Here is an 18,407-nt window from a genome sequence, read left to right as displayed (position 1 = left end):
AGTGGGGCAGGACGAAGGGCCTGACAAGCACAGCTGTCTAGTCGTTCGGATGGGACGAAAAACTGAGATCCTGTGTATACATTGGAATGCACGTTAAAGATCCCTTGGCAGTTGGAATTCGATATAAGAGTAGGTCATAGTGCCGCTGCATGAGAAAAATTTCCCTCATAGCACACTGTGTGGCATATGCCCGTCTTCATTAGCCCAGTTTAGGAGCAGAACAGTAGGACGTTAAACCCTATTTCATTTCTGTCATAACTCATATTAACTATAATTATATTCTGTACATGTTATGACCCTATACTAGTGACGTGTCTAGATAGACCTAATGCTGCTTTAGCTTCAGCTGACTATAAACCTTAGTTTACAAATACTTAATACAATCAACTTTGTCTACCACATTAATGTTCAGTTAATCCCCTCTGTTTATAATAGTTAATGGAAGAGGACTGCACCACAGATAACAATAACCATCTAAGAACATGGTAATGTACAGTCCTGTGCCTGTAATGAAATGGGCTTTACTTAATTTTATTTTTTAGTAAGATTGAAGATGATAGAAAAAGTGACAACACAGATGTTGAAAACTTTCAGAAAGATATTACAGCAAGAAAAGAAAAAGAGAAGGCGTCCCTGGAGGACAATCAAAATAAAAAGACAGAAAAATCTGAAACCAGTAAAGATGTTAAAAGTTCTCCTGAAAGAAAAAAGAAATCCGAAGAGTTGTCTAAGTCAAAAGATTCACCTTTAAATATTCCCCCTGTTCCTCTTTCACATCTCACAGTAGCTGAGAAAAAAAGATTACAATGGGCTCTCGAAAAAGGTTAGTACTTTATGGCAATGGATGGAGTTTAAAAGTCCTGAAAATTCTTCTTTGTCTATGCTGAGATTCAAATCAAGTTGTCAATTAAAACAAAGATTCATAGCTGTTTTGATCGCTTTCCCTGGCACTGAAGTTGTACTTTATCAGTAGTCTATATCAATAGTAATATTTTACTATCCAGCTTAGAAATAGACTGTAACAAAATATCTTAAAGATCTTAAGTTTTAAATCTAAAATATTTATTTCTTATTTAAAAACAGTTTTAAACATTAAAATATAGATATTCAAAACTGCTGTCAGTGCTGAAGTGTGATTGTAGCTAATGTAAAGAGCTGTAGTAGTGTTTTATGATCAGGTTCAGATCAAATATTTTTTCTAGAGAATTAAAAATTTATGAGTCTTAAAAAACAATAGAGTGAATCATATGCCATAAGGAATCCATATAAGGTCAGTTTTAAGTTCATTTTTTTTTTAATTCACAGGTGAAACAGAAAATTATGATCCATGGGGTCGACCCGGTGCTGGTGCTCCACCTATAAAACCTCCTGAGGTAATATCCTGTTATACTGTCTGCGAGATCACTTTGGTGGAAGCAGACATTGCATATCTTGTTATATTCTGTTACAGACAGATATCTTTATACAATCGTAGTAACATTTACTGTAATCGGGTGGATAAAATTTAACCCAAAGATTAGAGTTTTTATTATTTTCTTGCCAGAATCAAATGTTTGTCTATAATTTACATTAATTTCAAGATCTATTTTAATTCATCAATAGATGGTATTTTTTTTTTATAAATATTGATATATTGTAATTTAATGAAATTAAATAGTCATGAACTTTATACAAATTAACAAATAGATGGTGAGATAATTTATACACTACATAATTGTTATATTATCCACAACAATTAAGAGCTTATCAACTAAATAATAATTGTTGATTACTGTGTTGTTTTCAGAGGTGTTATATTTGACGATAAGCTGATTTACTTGTGGTACTATCCATACTTCATTATGAATAAAACATATCTCTTTAGCGATGAATTTATTTATTATTTTTTTTCAGGAGGAAGAAAAGAGACAGAATAATTTACCACGAGTTCCTGAAGCCAATAATACTAGTCCTAAACATATAACAAAATATTCTGCTAGTCCTCAACAAGATAAACAACATCATTATGGTACTCTAAATATAGGGGTGAGAATAATAGATTAACCTTGGGGACTTATTCAGGACAACTTATACTAAAATACTTTTAGAATGCAGCCTTTTCATTGGCAAATAACTAACATGTGTACAAGGATTATTATCCTCATCCAATGAAATGGTTACATCCATGAAATATTATAGTTTAAGTTTTCGTACGTAGGGTCACAGGTTTGTAGTGTATTAATAACTGGTATTTTAATGTGTTAAGAATGATGTGACATCTCCATTAAAAATTGAATGTTCCTGCAAATCGTTCAGTGTTTTCTGAGTCCAAAATAGAACCTAATTGTTGAAGAAAACTGATTTTACTAAATGAACTTGAATCAAAGATAGAATAAAGATATAATAACAGTCCTCAAATTTGTTCTAAACCTAATTCTTAACTTTCCTTTCTACAATACACGTAATGTGAGGGTTGGATTTTCACATGTATTATTACAGGCCCAGGTAATGCTTACAGCTGGCCCCCAGATCCATTCAGTTGAATTGGTATTTGTTTTTTTTTTCTTGCAATGTCTGTGTAGGTTGTCTCATCTGCAGGTTTGTCTTATTAGTTTTGTTTTGCATGTAGTGTGGTTCTCCTGCACTTATTATTTCTGCTACACGTTGATCTTAAACTTTTTTGGTTTTTGTTTTCATGTATTGTTTTCTTTTTCCAGCATTTATTAGATCAAAATGAACAACAATCTAAAAAAGAAGAAAATCAGAGAATTTTACGAGAAGAACTTGGTAAGTGATAGAATATATTTCTTTTAAAACAATTTACATTGATTTAAAAATAAATATCTTAGCTTCTGATTGATCATGCATTTTTCGGACAATATTTAGTTTAATCCATGCTATAATGTACTCAAATTAGTTATTGAATAATTATTTAATAAAACAAGACCAAAATATCAATGCTAGATAATCTCCCAGGTTGGATTCAATCAGATTAAAAACAGGTCCATCAATACATTTTACCTAATACTTATAGATGGCTCTGGCTTGTTTAAATCTTCTGCAGAGGATGCTGTATGTTGCAAAATCTTCAATTCGGCATATCTTTAGGAATACTAAATGGAATTGACCTCTTTTTGAACTGATGTTCCTTTTAGAGATTCAACGAGCACAATATTGTAGTTTGCAAAGGATTCAAAATTTCTCAAATCGTCACATTTCTTGCAAACTGACGAATCTGATATAATAAAGTATTGAGAAAAACGTGTTTGAAATTTGCATTCAGTTAATATCTCTATGGCCATCAATTGATAACATTTTTTTGTGATTTAATATTTCATACATATACATCAGGACACGGATCGCTATTTGCATAAATGTTATTATTTAATGGCCACAGAGAGCAAATTCTCAATATTCAAATATATCAGATTTGTCGGTTCACAAGAAACATGAAGAAATGACCACCAGCGCCTTTGACATTTGTCTATAAGGGTTTGGCTATAACACATATGAAGCATAATTTAACCTGAAAACATTTTTTTTCTTTTTTCTATTTTGATGGATATAAATGTGTATGTGTATTTTTTTTAAGCTAAACAACTGGAAGAGAAGCGTTTACAGAAACGTCGAGAAAGAGAACAAGAGAATCTAGATGATACGTTTGCTAATCAACTATCAAAGGAACATAAACCTGCTCCTTTACCTCCACAACCGGCTAAGTTTATTTCTTCTACTTCTAGTAAACAGTAAGATATTAATATATTTATTTATCTACAACAATTGTTGATATTTATTTATACCAACCATGCACTGAATAGGGTCAGATAAATATCTTGTTCTGAAAACTTAAATGTTTTGAAATTGATGGTAATTTATGAATTAATATTAAAGTACAATTAGTTATTCTTAAAATCATAATTTTAGCTAACTATCAATTTTACAGGATGTAGGATTTTGTAAAGGAGTTTTTTCAGCTTAATCAAAAATAAAATCCTGGGACGGCAATCGTTTTTTATAATTTTAATACTATTGTAAAAAAAATATTGAAAATATCGGTCCTGGAGCCGTATTTCAAGATGTTGATTCCAGCTATTTCATGGTTTAGCGGATTAAGATATTTGTAAAAAAAAAAATCAAAAAAAATCCCAGCTTAATCGTAAATGGAAGTTGATTTTTAGTCATGATTTAGTTAAAAATTTCTCTTTTCAGTAGATCAGTCATGTGATATTAGATGTTTAAGTAAAATTTATTATACCATGCATTGTGCTCAACCCAGACATCTTTCATTTATTTGTTTTTGTATGTGTTTATTAGCAATACTCCACGAGAAGAATATGAACCTCAGGTACCCAAAGTTAGTCCTCGTTGGGTCAAAGATCAGAAAGTTCCACCAGCAGCCATGAGAAGTTCTTTCGCTTTTGGAGTAAGTTAATAAAATGATTGATATATTTATGAGTATAGGCCTACTTGTATTTCTATTTCGCTAGAGGGGTTAACGTCCACTCGACACAAATTAGATCATTTCGGGACTAACACATGGTTCAATTTTATTTTAATAATTCGCTTGCACGTAAGGGTTTTTAAAAGTGGGACGAATCCTGAGGACATGAAGAAAACCCATGAGGTTGAAAAGGCGACCCTACTCCTTGTTACATACAACCGGGGAATCAAAACCACGCCAGTTGACTCAATGACATACCTTATGATACAATGCGCATGTGCTAACCTATCGGCCACCCAACCCCCCTTTTTCGCTAGAGTCATAGTGTATTAAAATGTTGAAATTAAAAGAATGAAATATTAGTATCAAGTTCTAAAATATTAATATTTACAAACTCAACATAGTGTGTTACATGTATTTTATGAAAATTTCTCCATTTTTGATTTTGTAGGGTTTGGCTTTAGATGATACAAAATACAAACAAACAAAAGAAGAAGAAAGAAGAAAATGGTTGGAAGATTTAGGTCAGTATAAATCTTTATATTAATATTATTAGACATTTAATAGCCTACTACTTCATTGAGTATATAAGCTTACTATAACAGACTGTAACACCAGAAACCTTGTTCTTGAAACATCAATTAAAATATTTGAAGAATGCAGCCTTTTCATTCTTAAAATGGTTTAGTTGTAAGTTTTCTTGAATACGGTCCCAGAAATTGTTTTGGCCACAATCTCAAAAAAGTGGGTTTAATGTTTGAGGCAATGTCACTGTTTTAATTGCTGAGTTTTAAATTTGACTATCCAATTTGTTAAGCGTTTCAATTCCCTTGTCAGTTGTGCAGAGGGCCTATCACGAAACAACATCTAGTTATTTGGATGGGACAAAAACATGTCCTGTGTACAGGATCGTTGGAATTATGAATAAGAGTAGATCTTAAGAATTTCAAGATATTTATGTGGTTATGGGAGCACTATAAAAAGTCATATCCAACTGAGATGCCATATGTAACATTATTTGTGGTTTCTTCTATTTTAGAAAAACAAAAGGAAGAGAAGAGATTATTATCCATGACAAAACAAGAAAAACAGAGACAGCGAGATGCTGCAGATGCGGCTGTCTGGGCTGAAAAAGTTTCGTCACGAGTTGAGAAAACATCTCACAGACACAATGCTGTCGCTTCACAGTTATCACCACGATATTCATCCAAAGCTACGGCCATACAGCAACATAATATTGCTGCTACATCTCCACGTTATGAATCAGGATTAAAGCAGAATTCATCTAGTCAAGATATGGAAGTTAAAGATAGTGCTAGAGTTAATAGTGCTCCTACAGATACACTGTCCTCACCGTAAGTCATGTTAATGATTTATAAAATGTTACGTTAAATATGCAATTATTGTGGCATGTGCATCTATGGTAAACATGAAATGATTGTGGCATGTACACTATGTTAAACATAAAATTACTGTGGCATGTACACTATGGTAAACATGCAATTATTGTGGCATGTACAACATGAAATTACTGTGGCGTGTGCATTATGGTAAACATGAAATTATTGTGGCATGTACACTATGGTAAACATGAAATTATTGTGGCATGTACACTATGGCAAACATGAAATTATTGTGGCAAGTACACTATACTAAACATGAAATGATTGTGGCATGTACACTATGGTAAACAGGAAATTATTGTGGGATGTACACAATGGTAAAGGGGGGTTGGATGGCCAAATGGTTAGCACGTGCGCGCTGTATCATAAGGCCTGTCATTGAGTCAACTGGCGTGGTTTTGAATCCCCATTTGGACGTGACAAGGAGTAGGGTCACCTGTCTAACCTCGTGGGTTTTCTCCGGGTCCTCCGGTTTCCTACCACTGCTAAAGACCCCTATGCGCAAGCAAATTATTGAAATAAAATTAAACCATATGTTAGTCCTGAAATGACCTGGTTTGTGTCGAGTGGATGTTAAACCCCATTTCTCTCTCTCTCTAACACACTGGTAAACTTTACAGACATGAAATTACTCTGGCATGAACACAATGGTAAACTTTATAACCATTAACACTAGAGTAAACATGAAATTATTGTGACATTGGCACTATGGTAAATCTCCGGTATGGAATTACTGTGCATGAACACTATGGTAAACCTTTGAACCATAAAATTACTGTGGCATGAACACAATGGTTAACTTTACAACCATCAAATTACTCTGGCATGAACACAATGATAAGCATAAAATCATTGTGGCATAAATACTATTGTTTAAATGAGATTATTGCTACATGTGGCATGAACACTATTGTTATAATGAGATTATTGTGGCATAAACACTATGGTATACAAGAGATTGCTGTTGGATGAACATTATGGTAAATAAGAACTTATTGTGCCATGACCAATATGGTAAATATGAAATTATTGTGGCATGAATACTTTTATAAGCATGAAATTATTGTTGCATTTACATTGTCATGAACATGAATTTATTGTGGCATGAATATTATGGTAAACATGAAATTATTGTTGCATGAATATTATACGAAACATGAAATTAATAATATTTGCATTTATTTTATGCCCACAATTTAAAGAATTTTTAAAAACGGATCACATGTTAGAGTGTACGCACATGCATTACTAAGAGAGGCAAATATTCTTTTCACTTCCACGTGTATACCCATTACTTAGACCACTATTATATTATAATACTGGAAATAGAAAAGAAAATATTATCCATTGCCAATTAACAAATAAAGCTAGTAATTTAAATAACCATTTATTCTACCATTTTATTAGTGAAACAAAGGTGTGATTTAGATGTAATTCTACAGATGAAGATAATTACCATTATTTTTTCATATGTCCAGACTACATATTGAACAATTCTCCAAAATAATTTACACCACCTCAAACAAAATGTTACAATTAACCTAATCTTATATGGCAACCCCACCTTTCAGATGATACCAATTTTAATATATTTAACATAGTGCAAAAATACATTAAAGATAGCAAGATATTTTAATACTTTAACATTTAATATTTTATTTACAATATGCCATACTTTTTATCTTATATAAATTTCATAATCTAAAATGAAAATGTAATACCCTACGATTAGTCTCCAAGAAATGTATATATGTTTGTAACTCACTGTCTATACATATGTCCACCATTGTCTATTGTAAACATAAGATATAACTGTTTTATATGTTTGGAGAGAACTTATATAGGCCTTTGCCTGTTGTTCAATCCAGTTCAGTTTATTGAATAAAATATTGTTTAAACTAAACCTTTTCACTTTAATACATTCTTTAATTTAGGACTTTAATTAGAGGACAGAATGTGATAATAGATCCAGTTACGATGAAAGATCTAGAAATAAAGAGACAGCGTCATCTAGAGTTACAGGATGCTATTAAGAATCAGATAGATGAGAAGAAGAATCTGGTCCGTTTAGAACGTGAGAAAAAATGGGCGGAGGAACAGGAAGAGGAGCAACGTCTACAGAGAGAACGAGAAGTTATACAAAAACAGTTTGAACTAGAACAACAAAAAATACGAGAGAAAGAGGTTGGTGCTTTATTGCAAACTTTTTAATCCCCCTCCAAACCCCTGTGAACAAGCAAATCATGTTATTATAACAAGATTTGAAAAGCGCACCTACCACAATGCACTTAGGTGACCTACACAGATAAAGAGATTAAAAAACATGAAAGGAATAAATGATGTCTAAAAATAACATAGATGATCCACGTAGAAAATTATATTAACTAACCAAATTAATGAATATAACACAAATACACACGAAAATACAATAAGATTAGCTTGTCACATGAATATACATCAAGTAGTTTAAATAAATTTTGCTAAGTGAGGGTAAAAATATAAATGTTTGGATGCTTCTTGAAACATTAATGAATTACAAGAAAGTAAATTCAAATTGTCAGGCAGTTTATTCCATAACAATGTGGCCCACAAACTAAAAGATCTTTCAGTAGGCTATAGGCCTCCTTCCTTTAAATAAATATCTGATGTTACAGAAAGAGTAATCATACCCTGTCATACTTGTTTCATCCTGTAGGCTAAACGGTTCAGGATTTAGTGTGAGCAATGTAAGCTAAGGTTGTATTAGAAGCCATGTTTACTCCAATCATGGGAAGTAACTCTAGTACAAAATAGGCCTATATATGGAATCAGACAACTAATTAGTAAGACTATATTTTGCTACAATACTGTCATAGAATTTCATTTATTACAGCAAGCTAGAGATCAACAATTACAAAAGTTGAAGTATGCCATGGATGAAGCTCAAGGTCGTGCCCTACATGAGAAACATTTAAAACGTATGCAGAGATTACAGCAAGGTGGCCATGATATCACTAATCTTAAGGCGAATTACGATGGTTTGTATTCATTTATTGAAATTATAACTTCAAATGTAGGACCATTGACAACAAATTGGGTACATTGTGTCTAAATTCAAAAATTTTATTGAACAAGGGTTTTATTCATGAAAACTTAAAATATTTTAAGAAAACTGATTGTTCATTGGCTGAGCTCTAAAATTTAAGTACAAATATCAGCTCTTGACCAATGAAAAGGCTGCATTCTTAAAATATTTATTTTAAGTTACCTTGATAAGGCCCCAGTATTCTTCAATTAAAATTATTTCGCTGTACAAAATTTTGTTGAATGGTATTCTTAGATTAAAATTATTTCTTTGAACAAAATGCAATGAGAATGGCTTCATAGATTAATTATACTGAATACTTTGTCATATGATACCCAATAAAACAACTCGTAATATTGATTCTTCCTACCTCTTCATTAATAAAATATGGCTCTATCCCTCTGGGTTATGTCATTTCAGCAAATATTTGTCATTTCTCTGTGTGTGTTTATTTTGTACCAGTATTATTCATACATGTCTGATACAAAGTTAAAAAAATGTCAGGTATTGTTTCAGTAGTGCCTGACATTTTATAAGATACAATTAAAACCATTATTTTCAGACCTGTAGATCTTTCATTATGCGTAGACTCCGTAGAGATTAGTAAACTAATAATAGTCTAATCATAGATGCTATATTAAAACATTACTTCATCCTAATATATTTGTTTTATACAGAAATATGTTTATAGTTTTCTTCAATCTAATTCAAATCAGATGTTATTTCTTTTCTTTTTTCAGTTCTATGTTTTTTATATAACCATTATATAAAGATGCATTATGTAAGATTTAGATAAAAAAAAAAAAGAGACCTGCTTGTTTTTCACTATAAGAGACAATAAAAAATGAATATATTGAAAATTCCAGTCGAATTAATTAATTCTGAGTAAAGTTATGAATGTTTATAAAGTTTTTGACAAGATTTAGCCTAAATAAATAAAGCCTCAATTATCCAATTTAAAGTTGAATTATGGAATGATTCAGATGTCCTAATCCATTTAATTTCTTGGCCATCCAAGAGTTGATTATGGGCTTGATGCATTTGTCATGTCTAGATAATAATTTATATGAATTTTGAAGCCAGAAAAAAGACCCACAATTGGCAGGTTTAGCACTTACATTCGAATCCCCGGTTGTACGTGACAAGGAGTAGGGTCGCCTGTCCAACCTCGTGGGTTATCTCCGGGTCCTCCGGTTTCCTGCCACTGCTAAAGACCCCTACGCGCAAGCTAATTATTGAAATAAAATTAAAACCATATGTTAGTCCCGAAATGACCTAGTTTGTGTCGAGTGGACATTAAACCTCTCTCTCTCTCTCTCTCTCTCTCTCTCTCTCTCTCTTTAGCACTTACATAATGCATCTTTGATATTGTGGGAAGGCAAAATCCAGAATTAAAATAATTCAAAGGAAAATAAATATCTGTATTTGATTAGACTGAATATTGTTAGTTTGTAGATAAATTGCTAGTATAATATTCATAAATCCACACCTTCATTTTTATTTCATATAGCAGAAGCCTAATATTAATATATTATATATTTAAATACTTGTATTTTCCCCACACAATGTCTTTGCTTCTAGTCCTGTCACCATCACCATCTATTCCCATTGGACGATCCACAGCTACACCAGTTGCTAGGCAACATACAGACAATCAGAATGGTAGAGTTATGAAGTTGCTTGAGATTTTTAATCACTGCAGATAGCACTATTGTTAATTACTAAAATGTTTATTAAAGCACCCAAGCATATATTCATACACCTTTAGTATTGTTTATTCAAGCATGATAAACATTATGCTTGGATTTAAGCACATTGCAAATAAAGCACTTGGTTGATCTTCAAGTATTGTTTACTCCAAGTATAAGCATGAAGAACATCAGAAATGAAGCACTTAATTTGTAATCGTCATATTTAACCAGCGCTTAAAAAACAAATGCTTGCAACTTATCCTAAAGTGCTTTTTCCATAAAAGTAAGCGCAAGCATAATGATTGAACTGGAGCACATAACAAACAAAGCCTTTGATTGGTAATCATATTTAACCAGCGCTTATAAACAAATGCTTGCAGCATTTCCAAAAGGGAGCCACGGTGGTTAAGTGGGTAAGATGCTGGCTCGATAGCCCTGAGATCGCGTGTTCGATCCCTGCATAGATTGAGAAAGTTCATTGCAAGTGATTTTCCAACGTGGTTTCCTCTTGTCAGTGCTGCAGGACGAAGGGCCAGACAGTGACAGCTGTCTAATAGTTTGGATGGGACAAAAAAATGAGGACCCGTGTATACATTGGCGTGCACATAAAAGATCTCTTGGCAGTTAGAATTCCATATAAGAGTAGGTCATGTTAAACCCCATTTCATTAAATCTTTTATTGTTACATGTAAGGTTATCATGGCACCATTATAAACACAATTACTAGTGTGATATTTATTATTTATGAAGGTTGAAGATATATTTTTAGTTTGGATATAGTCTTAGTAATCAGTGGCTCTAGCTATATTCTGGTAAATAGCAACTAACATATCTCCTATGCTATTAAAAGATCTGCATTAAAATTTGATCCCATGATAATGTATATTGTTATCCCATCCTCATGCTTGCTAAATAAACTGAAATCAGCTTGTAATATAATCATCTTGTTTTAATATTATTGTTAATAGTCATTTAATATATAACTCATGTCATTTACTAATTACATTTACTTATATAAATAATATTTATGATTATATATAATCTTCAAAAAATGAAACGCATAGTGACATTTCGTCGTCCGTATACCCAACCTCTACCATCACCTCGTTGCAACAGGAACCTAAACTGTTCTCCAGCGTTGCTGTGGCCATACCCTGTGTGTCTGAACCTATTGAAGCCGGATTTGACAGTGTCAGCGTATTTCAAAACAGAAGCTATAATGGAACGTCTGGGGGTTGTTTCACGAAATTTTAACTAAGATAGAATCCAAATTTTATTCATTTGATTGGATAATATTAGATTGATTTTAGTACTTAGCCAATCAAAATTGAAGTATCCACTAAAATTTGGATTTTATCTTTAGTTAAAATTTCAAGAAATAGAGCCCAGGCTCGTAATCCGGTTTCATATAGGCATTTATGGACCGTCTGGTCTGAGATCCTACGTCTGACAGGAATTGCTGCTGCAGTAGAGGTCGCTGGTGTGAAATGTTTCCGGTAATGACGTAACCGGATGTGACGATCCATGGCCGGTCAATCGTGTTTTGCCTTGAGCTTATGCAGTCATGTGTTAAACTTTGCTGTCGGTAGCTATTCCAAATGTGGTACTCTGGGAAACATTCAGCAGTCTGGCTACATCTGTCTAGGTTTCGCCTGCTTGTAACCGACCGATAGTGGTGTTGCGTTGGTCTTCGTTCAGATGTGGCATCACTTGGCTTGTAGAGTATTTACATGTGCAACTGATTTTTAAACCAAGACCCCCAGGATTTTAAAGGCCTTAGATTTGGGTTTAATGGGAAAAGCTTGCAAAGTTGTTAAACTCGTGTGTCTTGGTTTAATCAAGCGAAAACTAATTTCGATAAAAAGAATGACCAGTCACAATTAGTGACCCTACATTTAAAACCAATAATGAATTTCTTTTATCCTTACATAGTGACATTAAAAACAAATAAGATTTATGGAAACAATGATCTCGTTCAGATAAGAAAAATGATGAAAATTGGCTATGCTTTTCTTTTTTTGAATTATTGAAATAAAATTGAACCATATGTTACTCCCAAAATGACCTAGTTTGTGTCAAGTGAACGTTAAACCACATTTCTCTATCTCCCTCCATAGGTAGGATGCTGGCCTCTCAACTGTGTGCTTATTCAATACGATTGTACGAATAACAGGGGGCCAAGTGGGAAAGACGCTCGCTTGCTAGCCTGGATGTCGCGTGTTCGATCCCTGCATTGGCCGAGAAAGTTTATCAGGATTTTCTGATGTGGTTTCACCTTATCATGGTGCAGGACGGAGGGCCTGATAAGCAGTTCCCGCTATAATAATTTAAAAAATAGATAATGAAAAGAGAATATGTTGAAAATTTCAGTCAAATTACTTCACTCAGAACCGAATTATCGCCATTAGAAGAACAGTGTAGCCTCGATTGTTATTGCTAACAATGTTCAGATAATAAACAAAGTCTCGATTATCCATATTTAGATTAAATCATTAAATGGCCGATCTGTTCTAATGTACTTAAATTTGGAGCCATCTAATGGCATTGAGAGTTGATTATGGTCTTGTCATGTTAATTAATATCTAATTAATAATTTATATAACATTTCAGGCCTAAAGAAAGACATGCAATAGGCAGATTTAGCGCTTGCATAATACCTGTTAAAAAATACCATACTTTTCGTAAAGAAATACTTTGTTATTTAAGAGTACTATGCTTTTGATAAAGAAAGACTTTGATATTTACAAATAATTTCACAGCACTTATTATAAAAAAAATTTTTTGTCAGGTAGTTTTCTGTCCTGTACTGAGTTGCTAGCAAAAAATTCTAACATTAAACTACAGCACTTAGATGTGACATCATTAATTTTAAAGGCCTTCCAGTGGCTGCCATTTTCTTTCCAAAATATGATAACTTTGTTGGATCCTGTATTGTTTTAATTGCAGTATTTATTATTTTTATTGAACGTGAATGTCCATATTACTTTTGTCATATTTTTATATATTGTTGGATGAGCATGTATATCATATATGTAGTCAAACTATAGCTCAAGAGATCAAATTTTATAGAATTATAAAAACTAATGTATCTTTTATGATCCAGTCTTCTTTTATTTTTTATGCATTTGACATTTATCCTATTTTACCTTTGCAGCCATGACCCCACGAGTGCAACCAATGACAACCCAACAGCAATCGGCATACGTTCCACAGTTAAACCTCACGGAAAGAGATATAGCGGTTGACACTTCAATACGCTCACATAACAGTGATGCAGAACAAATGGCAGACGTCAATCAAAGTAAAGAACTGGTTCATCATGATGATTACGTCGAAGATAAGATTGTTTCGTATCGTAACTTAAGTGACCCGCATACTGATCCTTACTCAACACGAAGACATTTTGGTACACAAACGTATACATGTAAATATTGCACCACTATCTCTTTTCACCATTACAATATTTTATATTCAGTGAAATCAAACCATGATATTCTTATTTCAATGGGAACTATGGATGCTTGGGCACTGGAACAGAACTTTCTGGGTTTTAGGGAGGTTGGATGGCCGAATGGTTAGCATGTGCGCGCTGTATCGTAAGACCTGTCATTGAGTCAACTGCCGTGGTTTCGAATCCCAGGTTGTACGTGACACAGAGTAGGGTGGACTGTCCATCCTCAAGGGTTTCTCCGGGTCCTCCGGTTTCCTCCCACTGCTAAAGACCCCTACGCGCAAGCAAATTTTTGAAATAAAAAAATTAAACCATGTTGTTAGTCCCGAAATAACCTAGTTTGTGTCAAGTGGACGTTAAACCCCATTTCTCTCTCTCTCTTTTTCTGGGTTTTAATCATTGTATTCAGAAGACAAGGCTAACAAGGAAATTGTTTAGTTCCATGCGTAAAATGTCTAGTTGTTAGAAAAACCTGAGTTCCATGTTACGTAAATTTTCTGGTCGGTAGAAACCGAGTTCCATGGAAAAATCGTTAGTTGTTAGAAAAAACGAGTTTCGTTCGTAAATTGTTTTCTTGTTAGAAAAATAAAATATTGCTTGAGAGTTGGAATTTTAAACAATGGGTAGGAGAAAATCTCTTCTCATAATCCATCAAACAGTAGTCAAATAAAAGTTGGTATCCTTCAACGTCATAATTATAAAGCTGCAGATTTTCATTGGCATAATTCAGATAATATGTAACCTTTTATAGCATAATCCTTGCTAAATTCTACTCAAATTAATTATATAACATTTAATTAAGACAATAAAATGAATGTATCAATGTAACATCATTTTCCTGGAAAGTTAATCGGTTCATAATAACCAATAACAGAGATCAGTTGATTTCACTGAATATATTATATAATGACAGAGAGATATATAGTAAAAGTGCCCAATTTAAAAAAAAAAATTTCATTGATTTGAATTTTACAATTGAGTGAACCATTTGAAAATGGAGTCCCCAAATGGATTTTGATTTTTTAGTTACTAATATATATATATATCTTTCTGTTATTGAAAATTCCTGTTGGTATTGTTTTGTTGGTAATAATATATTTTATAGTTGGGTAATATCTGATAAGTATTATTTATATTAATTGAATGTTGTTTGTAATTGCATATAACCCTATACTAATATTTGTTATAATCATCATACATCAGATCAGACCTGTCCACACGCCACACGGTACTTAAATTTGGTGGCCGCCAGAGACAAATTTTTTATTCAAAGATGCTGTCTAGCTATGGACAGTGTTCCCGCTAATTTTTAGTATGTGACAATATTATGTGCACAAGATATATTTGTGCAGGCTATCTATCATGCCTAATAAAACTGCATTGTCAAATAAACAAACATACATCCTTTTTTAAGTGACAGTGTCTGAGAATCTATTGTGTGCACATTAGTTACCTTTGTGTGCTTGCAGCAAAATATATGGTAGTACACACACATTCATAGTCGGTTACTAAATGTTGTTAATGATGAATATGAGTATTTATATTAATATATCACACTTCATGTCACTACCGCCACTTTCTATGTTGTTTGTCCAAGTTTATGTTTTTTGGTTATGTACCGGTAATATACAATGTGTCATAATTGTTCAAAGGTATCTTGTATTTAAATTTAACTCTTTTTATTACTGGTTCCGGTGGTGAACAGCTTCCTGTAACGATTTCTATTATTAGAGATGTCTAAGATTATTAAAATTGGACCCAGTTACACAGAAAGTTTAAGTAATCTGTGATGACCTGTTGACAGGGTCCTGTAATGACGTTTCCTTATTCCATAAAATTGTTTTCTGTTAATGTGTTTCTCAATTGTTAAATGCTTCTTAAATGCAATAGGTAACCGTGTTCCAGTAATGAAAAAGTTGAAATATTATACATTTGTTATGACCTTTGTTTCAGTAACCAAGAATTTGTATCAATTGATTGTAAAAGTCAAGTTAAAGTCCACAGTGAATCTCTTTTTTAACTGTCCTTAAAAGAGCTTATTCTGTAATCTTGGGCACCTAGAAAATGGACACAATTTTACATTCAATCAATGCTGTTTTACTGTAATTTTTAATCACTTATGTTCAGTGAAGCGTGAAGAGTCCCAATTGAGTAGCATTCTTTGGTGTCTGGTTATTCTTGTCTACACCTGTAGTATTCTCCCCTGGGATATGTTTATCCTTGTTCACTGAGTTGCATCATTACAAATGGCACTCAAAAGCATTCTGGCACACGATTCCTGTGCCAATTTTAAAATGTTCACTGTGACTTAAATATTGGATATCAGAAGCGTATCTTTTCATGGTAAGACAGCAACGTCAATGTTGATTTAAATTGACCAATAAGTCGTGTTTGCAATGTCAAAGACTGTGGATGATATTAGCTACTTTAATCGTAAAGACTGTATTTCATATATTTTCCTTTAAATGTCATGGGGGTTGGATGGCCGAATGGTTAGCACGTGCGTGCTGTATCATAAAGCCTGTCATTGAGTCAACTGGCGTGGTTTCGAATCCCCGGTTGTACGTGACAAGGAGTAGGGGCGCCTGTCCAACCTCGTGGGTTTTCTCCGGGTCCTCCGGTTTCCTCCCACTGCTAAAGACCCCTACATGCAAGCAAATTATTGAAATAAAATTAAACCACATGTTAGTCCCAAAATGACCTAGTTTGTGTCGAGTGGATGTTGAACCCCATTTCTCTCTCTGTCTCTTGAAATGTCATTTCACTTGGAAGACAAGTTGAAGTCCATTGTTAATCTCTGTCTATTCTCTTTCATTAAATATTTAAAGACCTGTCTGTTTCATATGTTTTTCTTTTAAACACCATTTCGTTTGGAATTTAATGTAAAGTCAAGTTGAACTCCATTGTGAATCTTTCTCTATTCTCTTTCATTAAATATTTAAAGACTCTGTGTTTCATATATTTTTCTTTTGAAACCCATTTCACAGGGAATTGCATTGCTTTGTCTGTTTTAGTTTATTATTATAACATGTTTTTTCTGTTGATATTTCTAGTTACAGATGAGAATGGTGTTAAGAGGGAAGTAAGTGATGTCAGAATAGAATATAAGGCAGATAGATCTCATAGACGTCGAGGAAATGTCCCAACTGAGGCAGACGCAAATGAGAAGAAAATGGTGGGCACAACAAAATTAAAGAAAGTCAGACTTAAGAGTGCTGCACAGGTCAGGAAATTTAAGACAGAGAAACCGAAACCTAAAGAAAAATTCGGCTGGAATTATAACAATCAAAGAGTGAAAAAGAATGTGAAAAATTCGGAGAAGGATCCATTTTACAAAGAGAAAAAATGGGAAAGTCAAGCAAGACATGCAAAACGAGCAGCACAACTTTACAAAATGGTGGAAGCTAATAAACAAATTATACCTACAGGGTCGCGCAGTCCATCCCCTCATAGAAATAAATCTTTGTCGCCATACAGAGCCTCTGTTAATTCCCGACATGACAGAAGCTTGTCTCCAAATTTCCGCTCAGAAACCAGACTCATAAAACCGTCTGATGTAACACCTCGTAGAGGAAAATCAACATCTCCTCTTCCATCAAACAGATCCCGTCATTCTGAGGAACTCAAACCTTTTGTAGATGATCATGAACGCAGATCTCGTTTGGATAATTACAAACATAGACCTGATCATCATGCCAGATATGAATCACCTCCTGTGCCAGCAGTTAAACACAGAAGACCTCATCAAAATGAACTGGATAATGATGACTATGATAATTGTAATGGTAGATCACATTATACAGACTTAGATCCTGTACGTCCTCCTGTCTATGATACTGATTTCATTCCGTTCACAAGAACGTCAGAGATTTTAGATCCGTCCCATGCCGATGATCCTCTACGCGTGTCACGAGAGAACACACGAGTAAGAAAGGGAAGGAAGGCGTATAATGAAAATCAACAACCAGCTGATTATGGTAATAGAATAGATATTTATGAAGATAAACGAAGAGATCCTAATCAAAAGGTAAAAATATTTATTTATTATAAACGAAGAAAATGTTGAAACTTTTTTCTAGATTAACATTAAGGTGAATGATGTCTTCAGATCCAGAATCAAGCTACTTAATAGTTTACAGCAACTTTTAGGGAAGCTTCAAATTAGACAGAGTTATGAAAAATTTTACCTTTAAATCCTGATTTATATCTTTTAATTATAGAATCTCATATTTAATCTGTAATAGAATCTCATATTTAACCGTGTTAGTTATTATACTTTGATAGAATCTCATATTTAATCGTGTTAGTTATTATATTTTGATAGAATCCTATATTTAACTGTGTTAGTTATTATATTTTGATAGAATCCCATATTTAA

The 18,407-nt window shown here is 33.2% G+C and overlaps 2 protein-coding genes across 2 annotated transcripts in view; one reads left to right on the top strand and one right to left on the bottom strand.

The window, feature by feature from the left end:
• Window positions 1–8,582, bottom strand: part of LOC126827340 (39S ribosomal protein L46, mitochondrial) — a 19,018-nt gene extending 10,436 nt beyond the window's left edge. Inside the window, exon 1 of the mRNA XM_050556616.2 lies at window positions 8,493–8,582. The gene's annotated coding sequence lies outside the window, so the exon portion shown is untranslated. The remainder of the gene's footprint in view (window positions 1–8,492) is intronic.
• Window positions 1–18,407, top strand: part of LOC126827339 (trichohyalin) — a 22,829-nt gene extending 4,422 nt beyond the window's left edge. Inside the window, exons 6-19 of the mRNA XM_056102246.1 lie at window positions 543–823; window positions 1,306–1,373; window positions 1,894–2,025; window positions 2,697–2,766; window positions 3,572–3,725; window positions 4,294–4,402; window positions 4,872–4,944; window positions 5,460–5,775; window positions 7,758–8,007; window positions 8,696–8,840; window positions 10,469–10,549; window positions 13,733–14,002; window positions 17,083–18,056; window positions 18,354–18,407. Coding sequence (XP_055958221.1) covers window positions 543–823; window positions 1,306–1,373; window positions 1,894–2,025; window positions 2,697–2,766; window positions 3,572–3,725; window positions 4,294–4,402; window positions 4,872–4,944; window positions 5,460–5,775; window positions 7,758–8,007; window positions 8,696–8,840; window positions 10,469–10,549; window positions 13,733–14,002; window positions 17,083–18,056; window positions 18,354–18,407 — 2,977 coding nt within the window. The remainder of the gene's footprint in view (window positions 1–542; window positions 824–1,305; window positions 1,374–1,893; window positions 2,026–2,696; window positions 2,767–3,571; window positions 3,726–4,293; window positions 4,403–4,871; window positions 4,945–5,459; window positions 5,776–7,757; window positions 8,008–8,695; window positions 8,841–10,468; window positions 10,550–13,732; window positions 14,003–17,082; window positions 18,057–18,353) is intronic.

This window comes from Patella vulgata, chromosome 7, assembly GCF_932274485.2.
Source record: "Patella vulgata chromosome 7, xgPatVulg1.2, whole genome shotgun sequence".
NCBI lineage: Eukaryota > Metazoa > Mollusca > Gastropoda > Patellidae > Patella > Patella vulgata.
The sequence above is the reverse complement of the archived record's forward strand: the minus strand, read 5'-3'. Positions and strand labels throughout refer to the sequence as shown.